Source organism: Limulus polyphemus, unplaced genomic scaffold, assembly GCF_000517525.1.
Source record: "Limulus polyphemus unplaced genomic scaffold, Limulus_polyphemus-2.1.2 Scaffold1837, whole genome shotgun sequence".
In the NCBI taxonomy this organism is placed as follows: domain Eukaryota; kingdom Metazoa; phylum Arthropoda; class Merostomata; order Xiphosura; family Limulidae; genus Limulus; species Limulus polyphemus.
In genome coordinates this window covers 196,858-212,484 of record NW_013667447.1, presented here as the reverse complement: position 1 = coordinate 212,484, position 15,627 = coordinate 196,858, and the positions used below count along the sequence as shown (strand labels likewise).

At 35.8% G+C, this 15,627-nt stretch overlaps 1 protein-coding gene across 1 annotated transcript in view; it reads right to left on the bottom strand.

Moving 5' to 3' along the window:
- Positions 1-261: 261 nt before the first annotated feature.
- LOC106465104 (transcription factor Sp9-like) overlaps positions 262-15,627 on the bottom strand; it is a 45,106-nt gene continuing 29,740 nt past the window's right edge. The window contains exon 2 of the mRNA XM_013925301.2: positions 262-3,235. Coding sequence (XP_013780755.2) covers positions 1,928-3,235 — 1,308 coding nt within the window. The 3' untranslated portion in view covers positions 262-1,927. The remainder of the gene's footprint in view (positions 3,236-15,627) is intronic.

Below are 15,627 nucleotides of genomic sequence, written 5' to 3'. Positions count from 1 at the left end.
TTTTTTCTTGAGTTTTTGAAATGTAACAATTACAACTGTAACGTTAATTTTACAAATAAAATATCATTTATATTAACATATTTACACAAGTAATTATTTACCAAGAGTTTAAATGCCTTCCAAATAAATGTTTGTAATTATACAATCATGTAGCAAACATTTACTAACGTTACGAACCCTCAACAGAAGTATCCACGTGACAAGATGCAACAGCAGCACAGGAGGTGTGTTGACAATTTTCTTTTTATTCACAGACTTGAACAATAGTACACCCTTGCATATTAATTCGTTTAGCACATATACTTAAATAATTATTTTCTGTTGAATTACAGTTCTCAAATTTTAAAGCTCCTTCTTGAACGACAACAAAACAAAAACATAGTCAGAATTAATGAGGTAATAAAATTTACCCTACGGCGCTTGGTAGTTATAGCTTAACATGTACGTGATACAGTTTACATTCTGCCTGAGCTGACATTATGGCACTACCGTACAGTTAGTGTTTCACACTCTTCTTGATCTGTAGACTGTACCTGCTACTGTGAAGTCTGTTTCTTAATATGAAATCCAGGTAATTCAACAGAGCACTTCAAGCGTAGATTGTATATATATTTCCTTCTTTAACTTCTGAATATGTTTAAGAAATGCAATATCACCACATCACGAGAAACACATTTTTGTTTTTAAATGAATTCTATTTTCTGTTAAGCCTCTAAACAAGTTAAGAAACAGAACAAAATATATGTAAATTCTTACGTTATTTTAACCTCTTTATCAAATGACCTGCGTCCAAGTTTCTGCTTTGATTAAATATTGAATTAAATTAAACGACATCAGAGCAAATATTATAAAAGTTTAATATTAATCGTAAAACAACAGATTTTTGCATTAATTATTCGTTATACAAATCAATAAACCCTAGTACAAGAAATATTTCCTAGAGAATTTTGTATACAAACTTGACTATTTTGGCATAATATCATTACAAACCCTGTCAATAAGATAGTTGAAAAACGTAAAAAAACCTAACAAGAAACCCAGAAGTTACGTATCTCTTAACTAACGTATCGTCGTTAAGATCTCGGTGATATCTAAACATATGTGCACCATCTGTAAAAGCCAACACATTCATTTTCCTCAGTGACGTGTTTAACAAAGCAGGCATTTTCAGATACTTAAGTTTAGGGAATGAATAGAAATAGTAACTTCGAATAGAACCAAAATCACGTACATTTCTTCCTCATTTCTCCTATAAAAAGACTTATTCTTACTTTCACTTGTTTCTTATTGTGAAAACGTGATATTCAGCGTGTTGTGTATTTTTAAAGCTAAAAATGCACTCATTAAAACGACACAGAAAAAACAAAATATACTACTTTAGAATATTAGATTGGATACTACAATCATTGAGGACAACAGCAAAGTGGAAACACTCATGGTCCTGGTTTCTGCTCAAGTCTTGCGTGTTGTTCCCCAATACTACACTGTAATGAGGATAAGCCGACCTTACGCTGTTTTTGAAGATAATCGCACCACACAAGTCATGCACACATTGTAACGTTTATCTACAAGATAAGCATACTTTCTGTGGCTGGTTGTCTGGTGGAGTCGCTCACGTACTAAAGACAAAAACATCATTGGAGCATGGCTGCTATATACAGATATATTTCTATTATGTATTTGTGTGCATACATACAATATTATGTACAAGAACAGCTTCAAGAAAACACCTAGAAATAACTAGATTATATGTAACATAAGTTGTAACATTTGATTTACATCAACTGAATTCTTGAACAAAATTAGTTTGGCCACAACTTGACGAGCACAGCTGAACGATACTACTTTCTCATGCCACTCTGTAAAACGATGTCCACCCAAGACAGATCTTCTTATTAATTTCATGGTCACTTGATCACAGTGTCCACTACTTGGTGTCCACTAAGGAACTACGATTAGTGGTCATGGCCGCTGTCTGTGGGGGCAATGGTGGAGTGTTTATAGAAGCAGGAGAGTTCACACTAGGGGGCTCACTCTGACTGTTTTCTGAATCACTACAGTTCTCACTGCTGCTACCTTTTTTCTCTGTGGTGTGTCCGTTGTGGGTCTTAACGTGCTTGCTCAAATGGTCAGACCGCATGAAACGCTTATTACAAATAGGACAAGCGAACCGTTTCTCCCCAGTGTGGGTCCTGAGATGGCGCTGGAGCTCGTCTGATCTCGTGAAACGCTTTCCGCAGAACAGCCAGTTACACACGAAAGGCCTTTCACCGGTGTGCCAACGAAGATGAGCTTTTAGATGGGATGTCTTCCCATAAACTTTTCCGCATCCCGGAATATGGCAGCTGTGGATGTTTTTCTTTCTTAAGTGGGCTCCTGCTGGGCCCAGTCGCTCCGCTTCTTGACAGTTGGGACAGTCGCACGTGGCGCGCCCAGTGTAACGTCGTTGGGATCGAGGGGACGGTACTTGAGGGAGAGTGGGCTGAGACAGGCCAAATGGTGAAGTCATAGAGGAACCCATTCCTTGAGCCGTGGGTAGCATAGACTTGTAAGTGTCTTGAAGAAGGTGCTGTCCGGGCGTTAATAGGTGAGCCGGACTTGAAGCTGCTGCCAAGGTCGGTGCGAAAGTGTAGTCTCCCCCAGCATAATTAGCGGGAATCTGCCCGTGAAGAGCCGGAGAGGCACCAGACATCTCGAACCACGAGCCAGCTCCTGCCGAAGCTGCATGCATGTCCCACCAGGTCGTGGAGTTGACCGATGACACCTCGGGTTTGATACCACCATGAGCGGCCCCAGCCACGTTCATGTTAAATGGCCAGCTTTCATAAGGATGAGCGCCCATCCCAATTCGAGAATACATTGTGCCTAAATGTGCAGAATCTCCGTGGACTTTGCTAAGAAGGGTGGTCTGGCCAGGATCTCCCTGTGATGATGTCATGCAATTTCCTGGGTAAAACAGGCTGTCCCCGCCGTATGAGGCGGTGCTACAAGATGACGTCACTACGGGCCTCTGGTAATTGAGGGCTGGAGAGTTGCTATTGGCGATAGTGGAAACTCGCTGGGAACCCAGCGTCAGACCGGCGGCTGGACTACCAGTTGTCTGTGGACCTTTCTTCCAAGGATGGAAACCCTTTCCAACTGCGGCGTCGGCGAGCGGTGGCGGAGTCTTGCTGGCGAGCTTGTTACACTGTGCTGCCAACATGGCAAGAGGCGATCCTCCCAACCGTGTATGTTCCTAGCGAGAGAAGGAAAAAAAAACAAAACAAGGAATCTTTATTAATTATTGTCAAGTTCAAACAGAAGAATCAAAGCATTTATTTTAAGCACTATTATTTGAAAACAATAATTATTCCCATAGTGAAGACAAACCAATATGATAGCTAGGTGTATAGCACAGAATAGTATAGAAAAATTATTATAAAATTGTAATAACTTATCCATCGCTGAATTGTTTTGCATGTTTCATGATTTTGAAAAACGTAGAAAATCACTCACAGGAAAAAAGAAAAAAGAAAGTACATTTCAAAGTGTAATACAACACTGATGCTGTAAAATTTACTGTACAGTTCGAAAGCTAAAACCACCTTAAAACTGGATATTTACAAAAATGCGTTTCTGGGAGAAAAAAAAAATTCTTCAATTCCGTTTTACAGTTTAATCTGCACTTTAGTTCCAAATCTGTTGGTGTTTATATAAAATGCGGCTCTTATAACACAGAAAAAATGGTCATGGTGTTATTTTGATATCTGCTTTAGATGTAAATATATAGAAAATGCGATATTTATTGTCAGATCTGATCAGATATAACAGTACAAAACCCTGTGTTATTGTCAGATCTGATTAGAAATAACACAGCAGAAAAATATAGTTTTACTAGCACATGCCACTGACACATTATCATAAGAAAATGTGTGTTAGAAATAAAATCGACGTAACTGTCATATATAATCTATGCTATAAAATGCGGAATTATTGTCAGAGCTGATTCATGTGTATTCATATATAATCTAAACATACTATGCTATAAAATGCGGAATTATTGTCAGAGCTGATTCATGTGTATTATTATTATATAAAACGTATACTGTCAAACCAGTTATAGATTAAAAACACATTAAAATATAGTATTATTATGAGGTATAATCTCTGCACGGTATTTACATGTGTTATTCTGAAGTATAACAGACTAAGAGAGTGTAAAGTGTTTTGAAAGTAACTCTGCTACGAATGTCCAAAAATTCCTTGTTTGTTTTATTATTAAACACAAAGTTACACAATGGGCTAGCTGTCCTGTGCCCACCGTGGGTATCTAAACCCGATTTTTTGTGTTATAAGCCCTCAGACTTACTGTTAAGCAACCGGGGAGGGGTGGCTGAAAAATTGAGAGATAATAAGACAAAATCAAACACATTTATGTAATATTAAGTCGACACTTAAAGCTCGTGATAACGTGAAAAAAAAGTTTAACAACGCGAATACAAAAACAAAATTCAGCTATAAGTACTTAAAACATTCATAATCAAGATGAAAGATATTTAGAACATTTTTTATTACCGATAAGTGTACATTTCTTGTGTATTTCATGCCTCCTATTCATTTCTATATTAGTTTTCGAAGCTGATATAAAAGAGTGTCCCTTAATGCTAAACCCAACAAAATTGGCATGTCCCTTAATGCTAAACCCAATGTTGGATAAAGACTGGAGTGATATGGTAAGACGTCCACATGTCACGCAATGCACTAAGGGTTTTCTTTCTTTCTCCTCTCTTGCTAACATGAAGCCTATCTATCTCTCTGGAGGAGGTAAAAGGTGGGTTTGACACATGGGCGTACACCAAGGAGACTGGCTGTAGTAAATATATGCATGCGTATCTTAATTTCTTAGCAAAGTCATTATCGTGATTTATACATCGTCACGTACATTATCTTTTTTTAATCCTTGACAGTTTCCTTAAGAAGAAAATAACGTCAAGAGTATCTGCTAAGGTTAGGGATAGGCTGTAGGACTTGCTTTGCAGTTGTTTCTTTGCAAGGTTTTTATTAATTTTCACTATAGTATCTACTATGAATAATGCAATATGCATATCAAAATACAACTGAAATGAAACATTTACGGTTGCCTAAACGTATATGAATGACCTTAAAAAAAGCGTAAATAAAACAAATAAAGTACGAGTACTCTTAGCACTAAAAAAATTTGGAAGATCACTCAAGATTTCGTATCGTACTATAATATAGGTTAATAGCAATACTAAAATTTTAATAAGTTTATACATCAGTAACCTTTAGGTTAAACCAATAGACGTACGATTACGTGCCCATTAGAAATACGAAACCAACTAGACTTACGAGATTCCTCGTAATTATTAATTTGTTATATAATTACCCTATATACCTTTTCAACGTACTTTGATATCACTGACACATACAGCTTCTATTATTGAAAATATTCTGCTATTCAGTTGATGTTAACAGCATACAGCCGAAAATCTCTTTTAACAGCATAGATACCCAACTGAGGAAACAATGCATTTTAATATTTATAAGTAAGAATATATGAGAGAAGGATACTTAATAAAGGAGTGATTTAATTTAAATGTTTTGTCATATACTATCGTTAAACCTTGATAGAATTACAATAGTAATGATAATAACTCAAAATGATACGGTAACCAAAATTAATATGTAGTTAAACTGAAAATGCAACTTACGTTTTGGATTTTTTTTTTAATATGGGAACTCATTTTTTTTTATATTCTTTTTTTCTCTGTTACTAGTTGTATTAATTTCACATAAATATTAATATAAACCTTTAAACATTATTTTCGGGATATTTTTCTATGTTTATATTCGTGCAGACTATTATTAAACCGATAGATGGCATTATAAACGCAACTTTTCACTTATTTGCGTGCTGCAATGTAATAAATTGAACTTAACTCCTTATGTTTTCCCTAAGGGTGTTGGGTTTAGAGAACACGTGTGTGGTTTAGGTGCCAGGTGGAACGTATTGACATCACTGAGTATCCTCTTATGTACATTAAAATATTCTGCCTTACTGGAGTATGCTGAAAAAAACATTCCGATTCTCTAGAAATTACCGCCTTGGCCAGTTTTAAAATGATCAGGCGACCAGAACCTGAACTTAAGATGAAACACCTGTATTTAAGTAAAGCTAAGGCATCTCGTTGACAACAAGGGTTGAAATTATTAAATATTCAAACATTAAAATAAGAGTTGTTTTTTTTTATAAAACGAATAATCTTGAATAACTTATGAATAGCACGCACAATTTAACTATCGTCACACATTAGAAGTGGCTAACATTCAATGTGTTATTTTGATTCCAGTCAAATAGAATGGCACACACAGAAAGAAAAAAAACGTGTAAGTTGCATGTTATTTATTAATAAATTATAAATATTTTGGTTCAGAAGTCACCAATGGATATGTAACATTATGTTCAAAAGAATCCGTGAAGAAATAACTACTGTTGAATTCAACGGGAAACTATCACTGTTTTTTGAGTTAACAATACTCCAGTGTCATAGAAACGGAACTGAAACCTTATTGTTCTAAAACTTAAGCATACACCATATAAATAATGTAGTCTCAATATTTTTTTTTTTTTTTAGAATTTGTAGTGCATGCTAGAGGGATTTAGACATTTCGGCAATAAGGTTAGATATTAAAAAAAACTGCCTTTACTCTCTAGATAATAACAAAAACAATTTTCATTTCAGCCAACGTTTCGCCATTGCGGCTTCATCAGGGCTAGAACTACAAGAACTTGTACTATTCATCCTAATGAAACTGCAGTGTCGAAACTTTCACTGAAATAATTTTTACTGTTATTATCATCTAGAGAGTAGATTGTAGGCTGAAGTTTATAAACACACGATTTGTTTGTTTGTTTGAAGTTAAGCTCAAAGCTACACAATGGGCTATCTGTGATCTGCCCACCAAGGATATCGAAACCGGGTTTCTAGCGTTGTAAGTCCACAGACATATCGTTGTGCCACTGGGGGGGGGGGGGGGAGGGGGCTAGTAAACACATGGATAAACGATTAGTGGCTGATTTTATATGACAAAAAAGAACCAAGATCAATCATATACACGTGCCCAGTAAGTGTAATATATTTTTGATAAGTTAAATTTGAACATTAAATCGTCTATTAAACAACGTTTTCTCGATAAGATCGGGTGGTTGTACGAAATTATGTGGTTGATTTTACGGACCATAGTGTAATTAAGAAGTGTGACTTAATTTCACATTACACGTTAATAAAGTTAAATAAGCCGGTATGTCTGTGGACTTACAACGCTAGAAACCAGGTTTCGATACCCGTGGTAGGCAGAGCACAGATAGTCCATTGTATAGCTTTGTGCTTAATTACAAAACAAACAAACAAAGTTTTGAGGCTCCGAAAATTCAGAGACAAAACAGTTATTAATTTATTTTTCTAGTAGCAACATAAAATGTAATATATGCTTACTTTATATAGCTAGGTTTAACCATCTCGTTTAGCAAAAATAACGCCAAGAATCACCCATGTAAATTCCCCCGAATCTGAATTTTGTGTTTGTCGTGGAGCAACAATGGTAGTCGTGGAGCAACGTTGTGTATACATCGACAACAGGAAACAGAGCCGGTGATGTATCTCCGATTCATAAACATGAAACGTAAAAACCACGCGAAATAGTACTTTCCATGTGGTGCATATATTCGCAACACAGGACTGGTGTTTTCAAGATACAAAATCAGATGACAGTATCATCAGTTTGTTTTTATTTTTATATGCGGGATTAAAATAAATTTTTTCGTTCGTTTATAGTTTTAAGCTCAAAGCGACACAGCTGGCTATCTGTGCTGTGCCAACCACGAGTATCGAGCCTCGGTTTTAGCGTTATAAGTCGGGAGACTTACCGCTGAGCCGCTGGAGTGGGGGAGACTTAAAATAAAGTAACTATTATATTTTACTAGATTACTCAATAAAAATATTTATGTGAACAACTTTTCATCAAATCAATTAAAATATTTCACTTGCAGCGTTAATTAAAATTCAAGCTAACCAACTTATCAGTTTGTGTATTCGTAAAGAAATCTTTAGGTCGAAAGGAATACAAGTAGTATACTGATGATTATAAATAAAGTCCAAACTCCGGTCCAGTCTCGCATCATTTCCCCTGTTACTTAATTATTTCCCAGTTTTTTTTGTTTCTTCGAGCTTTCTGTTATCTAGAATCTATAAAACTCTTAACATTGGACACAGTGACAGTACAGCAGGGAGTGCGTTGTTAGTATACTTTTTTATAATTCTAAACATGTTTGACTAATATAACTTCTAAGTTCTCTTGTCCTACCATAAGAAATACGAATTATTCTACGATTAGAAGGCAGTACGTAATAATTATGCCCCTGGTAACTTCTTTTATATTACGCTGTGTGCTGATTTATTTCACATGACTTCGTAACATTAATTAACATCCCTCCTTTATATTCTAAGTGTTATTCGTGAACCCCTAGCAAGCCACGTGATAACGATATTTAACACGATTCCTTATGTCATCCTTACAGGTTATTTAGAGCGCACTTGAAAACCTAGAACTCGGAAAGTTTGCCTGACATATGAAACCTATGATCGCTTAACTGAGTCTCGCTGTTTGTAGTGGTCACTGGCGCTTGTGCAAGAACGGGGCTTTACAGTTCGTAGTTCGTACATCCTGCAAGTTTTTATCTGTGGTAGCCTGCTGAATATCAATGTGCAAGGAATCTAGTTTAACACGAGACTGACTTTCAAGTAGTGAACTTTCTTTATTAATAAAAGCAAATACGTGGACCGTTACACAATAAAGGTTATGCAAAGCAGGAGGACTGGCCTCAACGACTCGGAAATGCGAGACAACGAAGGAAACTGATACGAGCCCAGAGTCTGTCGTTAGCGGGTTCCGAGAGGAAAGACCACGTGTGACAGAGATAAGCTATAGATCGGCTGATAAGACGTTCGGTAAGCTGTCATCGCTTGTTTAGTCGACAAAGTACGAGCCCGTGAGATCAGAGATGAGATCTCCGATCTGTGAGAATGACTTTAACAGCTTATGGCATGAGGTCAGCCAATTAAGCTTCAGGTTCCCCTCTAAAGTCAAATAAACTGATTTCCTGTCACCATATACTAGTGCTTCAGCGGTGTGGAACAGCAGAAGTTGGGTGTCTGTTAGCCTACCTGATTTTCTTTAGTTGTTAATTTACATATCTGTATTTGAAGCCTGACTAACGAAACAAGCAACATCAGTTCCGATATATATTTTATATTAGAAGACTAGCTTGCTGGTACGCCAGTTCTCCTGATTGTTGACAAAAGGTAACTTACGTTTAATTAATAAGAACCACAAGTAAATAATCACCGTAAAAATAATAATAAAATAATGTAGTATTAATCCTTATCCAAATTCTGATGTGTTTGACTTAAATAAATTTGATAATGATTACATTTCACTTACTTAATCTAGTTCACATCATAAAAGTTGTTGTTTATGCATCTGATCACATAAACAGCACCTAGACACAACTCTTTTAGTCGTATACCAGTCGGCCTAATGAGCCCTAGTATTGTACGACAGGCCTCGTCGGCACTGGAAATGTCAGATGCAGTAAGGTTCACATATTATTACATATCCTTCTTTATTTTTATTGAACTGAATCTCAGTTATGTCTTATTTAGTCTTGGAAACACAGGAAGGAATAGCGAGTTCAACATTATATAATAAGTTTTCTTTGATAAAGTCTGTAGTTTGATACAAACACGAACATTACCTAAATATTCGTTGTTTTATCCACCCCCCTCTATTCAAGCTAACAAAGCGGCTTTAGTGACGAGATTTTTCTACAATATTATAAACATTTAATTATAAAATAACTTGAACTTCTGGCCAAACTCTTACTAAATAATCGAATGCATAATCTTTAATAACCTCTATTTTGTGATAAAGAAAAGTTTAACCGTTCCCTCAATCTGATTATAATTCTAGCAGTTTTGTTTCGCATTTTTATATGGCTAACGAATAATATAACTTCAATGCTTCAGATTCATGTGATGCCATCTCTCGCACGGCTTCTCTCCCAACAAAACAATTCGCGTTCTCTTCCCGATTATCTTGAGTCAATTAGAATATCTATCTCTTTCCAAAGAAACTCCTTACACAGTTCACCATCCTTTAGATCATTTTTATTATTATTCAGTGTTGAAAAAGACCCACTCTTAGCACCAACCAAACCACACAGTACTTTCGATTGTAGTCGAGTCTCATTATTTACCGTTAGCCGTGTAGAATGATGGCCTGGTGGTTATTGTGCTCGACTCGCAATCTGTGGGTCGCGGGTTCGAATCCCGTCATTTCAGCGTTAAAATGTGACGATCAATCTCACTTTTCGTTGACAAAGATTACTCCAAGAGTTGGCAGTAGGTGTTGTTAACTAGCTGCCTTTCCTCAGGTCTACCACTTCTAAATTATGGACGAATAGCGCAGAAACCCAACTAACAAACAAAGTATAATGTAATACGCACATTCGACCATCAAAAGATAATAATATTTCCCAAGCTGAGTCTGAAACCAACCAGCAAAAGAGTATAAAATTGGGAATTGGGGGGTCTAATTCTCACTATACGGTCAACTTTAATTATGTGGAAGTGTTTAATGATCTACGCACAAACAGAAATGGCAAAATGTTTCATAGAGGATATTTTGGCAGGTATTTTACGATTCTTCAGCCAAACAAGTTTTAATGATGAAAAACAAATTAAATTGAGAATTGAAAATTTAGTTTCCTTTCTAAATTAAGTCCGATGAGCTCCTCGTATCATGCTCTTTCTTGAATAGTAAAAAGGATAAGTTGGGATGCTTTTAAGATGTAAATTTGTTTGTTTGTTGTAAAGGGCAAATTACACAATGAGCTAACGGTGCTGTGCCCACCGCGGGTATCGAAATCCAATTTTTAGCGTTATAAGCCTCTTAGACATGCTTGCGAGTCATTGGGGGAGTTTATTTTATTCAACATAATATTTCGTCTTTTTCCAAAGTATTTCCCAAACGGCTAATCATTCCTGTACATGAAATAATGTGTTCACTTGAAACATAACGTCAGTTGTGCCGATACTCTCACACCTAGTGGATTTTGTACACAGTTTCAGCAATGACGTAAAGCATACATAAATACACGAGATTTCAAACACACACTATTTGCTATTTTCTAGTATCAAACACACAATCTTCAAACGTGTATTAAAATAAATTACGAAAAAGAAACATTTGTACAAAAAAAAAAAGACAAATCAAAAGTTACAGAACAAGAGACAGTTTTCCAAATTTACAACGAAAAAACGAAACTTGTTCCAACTAATCAAGAACACGATTAGATTTTTAGTTCCAGTTAACAAGTTATTACATGACACCTAGACTTAAATAGCGCAGGCGTTAAACGTCATATACTATTCTAAACTGTCACATTGATGGATTACAGTGTTGAGAACAAGTCGTACACACTGACAAATGGCTTCTTATAACCAGGCTTATCTATCAACAGTTTCACCTGGAGAAATAACTTCTCGTGCAGAGTCTTGAGTGGGTTTTATTATTTAAATTTAGATGTAGCACTATAAATATCCAGAAGAACAGACAATAGGAAACTGAGAACAATGTTTTAACAAATTATTTGTCCTTCAGCGATGTGTATTCAACCTAAAATTGATTTGCTATACAATAAAATCTAAGGATATTGATACGCGAGAAACTGTCTGGGGGACTACTGAATATTTCTTTTTTCTCAACCAATCACTGTCCTGGCTGCTGTTTGAAAAAAAACGTAGTTCGACGAAAACTTTTCAACAGAAACTTACTGGCCAATGATAGTAAAACTGTGTAACCTAGTCAAACCAACTGCAATAACACACTTAATGCCCAAAATATTTTATCTTGATGCAAAACATTTAAACATTGTGGATCTTAATTTAAAATATTGAAGTTTTTTTATTTAAATTATATGAGATCAATAAGAGGAAATGTCTTTAAAAGTTCTAGGGCAAACAAATCATTTATAAACAGAAGCTCATGGTCAACGTAATCATATGTCAGACACTGTTCGCATTTACCTTCTTATACCCCACATTCCCTTCAGGTTGTAAATAAGTTGTTCTGTTATACCGTCATGTTATGGTATGTCGTGCATCATATTTCTAAATACACCACTGAAGTTGTGACGTGATAACATAAAAGATCCTTGTGTGAAGGTGAGTAACTAGGGTTACTGTTGTTTTTTCGCCTATACCGTCACTTAATAAGGCGACTGTCTCTTTCATGCCATGTAGAACGCAGCCTGCTAACCATCAGATATGCTTAAAAAGTGTATAACTTTGTGACGCTGTACTACTTAAGGCTTGATCATGAAGTCTTCAAATACAGCTCCAGCGTTCATTCTGGTAGCTATAGATATATTGCTCACGCAACAACCAATTTACATAAGACGATTATAATTCATGTTGATATATAGATGTTTATATGATAATGCTTCTAAATACGAATTATTTAATTCATAGCGTGGATATTTAAAATAATATGTTTACTGTAATATTTATGAACTAATAATGAATGAGCAGTTTCACGTTTAAAATATTCAAGTTGTTTGTATTTCAATTGTTTGTGTAGATATTATTCTACGTTTGTATTGTACGTATTTTAAACATAATTAACACGACTTTGTTGTTTGTGTACAGTGAAGTTTCGTTAAAATATCTGAAAAGATTATTATGTTTTTTTTAGATCTGTAGGATTTATGTAGATCTCTAGATATTAAATTAAAAACAAAAACTTTGTAATGAACCATTTAATTAATATTAACTTCCGATCAGAGCAAGCTGCCTACTTAGAGCGAAACCAAAAATTAACCTGGTAATCGGTATAGATAATTAAATGTACTTTTCTTAAGTTTCTATTATAAAGATTAAATAGCATTATTTCATCATTTGGATAACACAGCATGAAGTCTTGCTAAATCACCACGTAATCAACTGTTCTACATTTTCTCTTATTTAAAGACAACGAATATTACTTGGTTTTAGTTGCTCAGATTTTCTCCGATATTATAAAAACACACACACACATTCACAAATCACAATCCTACTGAACGTTTATCAAGTTTTTGCCAAGTAAAGTTAAAGTGGCAAGACATATGAAAACAAAATCAATTATTTCTTGTTTGACTATTTTATGCGAGTTAAACTGGCACGTTCCTTTATTATTTATAACTTGAGTTTGCGACCTTTACACGTGACAACAGTTAATGGTATTTTCATTCCTTTTTTCTTTTGTACATAGCTGCACATGAGACAAGTACTCTTCAAAAATAAACCATATGTGTACATGGTACCGTTTACTGGAGGAAATCCCGAATCTTCAGTAGCCAGTAGTAGTTGTAACCAGATGACATCCCCTGCTGACGACAGGAACAATAATGGTGGGGGACATCAGGTAGTGACCTTGATTTGACCTAGAAGGGGGCCTAAGAATGAACCTAAAACAGGAGGATAAATAACCTTCTTTAGATAATGAAACGAGAAAACAATAAACCGACATGATTACTGTCAGGTAGCTACTCCGTTCGTTGCTATTAGAACAAGCCATTAGAACGGCTATAGTTATCAATTATTAAAGGATATTCCTAGTGCATCCACATTGGTAGGGTTAGAAAACGTTACATAAACGAAAAAGAAACACACACAAAAAAAAACATGGGTGTGAAATGTAATAGTACAAAACATGCGTTATAAAGAGATTTTTATATTTTGTTTATCGAGGAATTCATAAGTCTTTCTGTTAAAATCCTAAATAAACTTATAAGAAAGGCAAGGAATGTGGGAAAAAAGTAACCTGAAGTTCTATATACTCAAAGATTTTGTAAGTTATATATCATAATGGTTACTCAAATCTGGAGTTTCAATGTAAGTTATATATCACAATGGTTACTCAAATCTGGAGTTTCAATGCAAGTTATATATCACAATGGTTGCTCAGATCTAGAGTTTTAAGTGCGATGTTTCAACCGAGAGAACACATATTTTTCGTTCTATAAAAAAATACATATTGACATAGCCGCAAATAATGTCAAAAACTATTCACTCCGAAACAATAGAGTTCTCAATGTCATGATCTAAAGCGAAATTATCATTTCTTGTTCGTACTCAAATGTAATAGTAAGAATCTATTACTGAACTCAGAAGAAAGTACCGTATGCTGTGAATTAATCCTGGTGAATATGTATTTATAAAAATGATATAAAGGACGTTACATCTCTAAATTCTGACTGAAAAAAACTACTGGGTTTTCTTTCCTTTGGAAAGTTTTGTTTGCCTACAAGAATACCTTCAACCACTATCATATATACATGACAAAACATAATGGAACATTTGACATCAGAAATGTGCCCATACTTCTAACGGCTCTCTTTCTGAACCAATGGGTGTTCATTCTTCTATCCAGCCTGTTACAGGCTTTTTGCTTACTTGTTGCTGGTATAACATAGCCAGAGTTTACATAACTAGGGTAAGGAACACATTGAAAACTTCTCTTTAGCTTTCGACAAGAGCTACTAAGAAGGGAGGACTAAGGGAGGGGGGGACGTCAAACGACACCAAAAGCGTGTCCTCTGGACCCCTTTCAGCTATTTAGCTATAGAAGCCATCTAAGCGTTGACAATACACACCGCCATTCATAGCAAGACTTTGCCTAGGTCTAGTGTGTAAACCATTTATTCTCTGTAAGCTGCGGAACATATGTACGACACGGCTGGCGGGACCACAGTCATAAAAGCCCGGTCACCGCGGGGGTGCCCGAAGCCTGCAATTTGTGTCGCTGGACTGGACTGAAAACGGTTTGGTCTGCTAACCAGCCTGCGAACAAGCCGCCTTTCAGTGCAGCGTGCACACCGAGTGTGATTTGTAAAGCTCGCTCCGAGCGCGTTATCGCATTTTGTTTGGAAAGAACCACATAGTAGAGATGTCCATCAAAGGAAACTTGGCATTTTTCACACATGTCAGGCTTGGTGGGTTCGTCTGATATACAACCTTTAGCACAACGAGGTCGTTCTCAAGCAGAGTCCCTATAGTATGAACCCCCGAAACTACACACTTACCACCTTAAAAATGAACATGCCCGCGTGGTGAGAAATGATGAGCCTTCCAGAAACTCGCTTGGAAGACACACAGTTTCAGAAGTATCCAACTCAGTAGACTTTGTGGCTAGAAGCTTTGAATTTGTTCTACCTCTGTGGTGTTAATAGCAGGGTTCTCTGAAAAAATACTTCAGCAAAATATTGACATGGGAAGACCTACGAAGAACTGCCCGAGGACTTTAATAATTAGAGACAACTTAGAGTAATTGTGGCAATCCAGCGTCTTTCATGGCCTGAAAAGGATGAAATACATTGGTATCAAAGCATTAAAGGGTTCATTGTTCTAGTACGATGTTTGGAAGAACAGTGTGTACTAAAGTGTCTAGAAAGTTAATTTGTGGAGCAAAAGAAACTATATATATATATATATATATATATATATATATATATATACACACACACACACA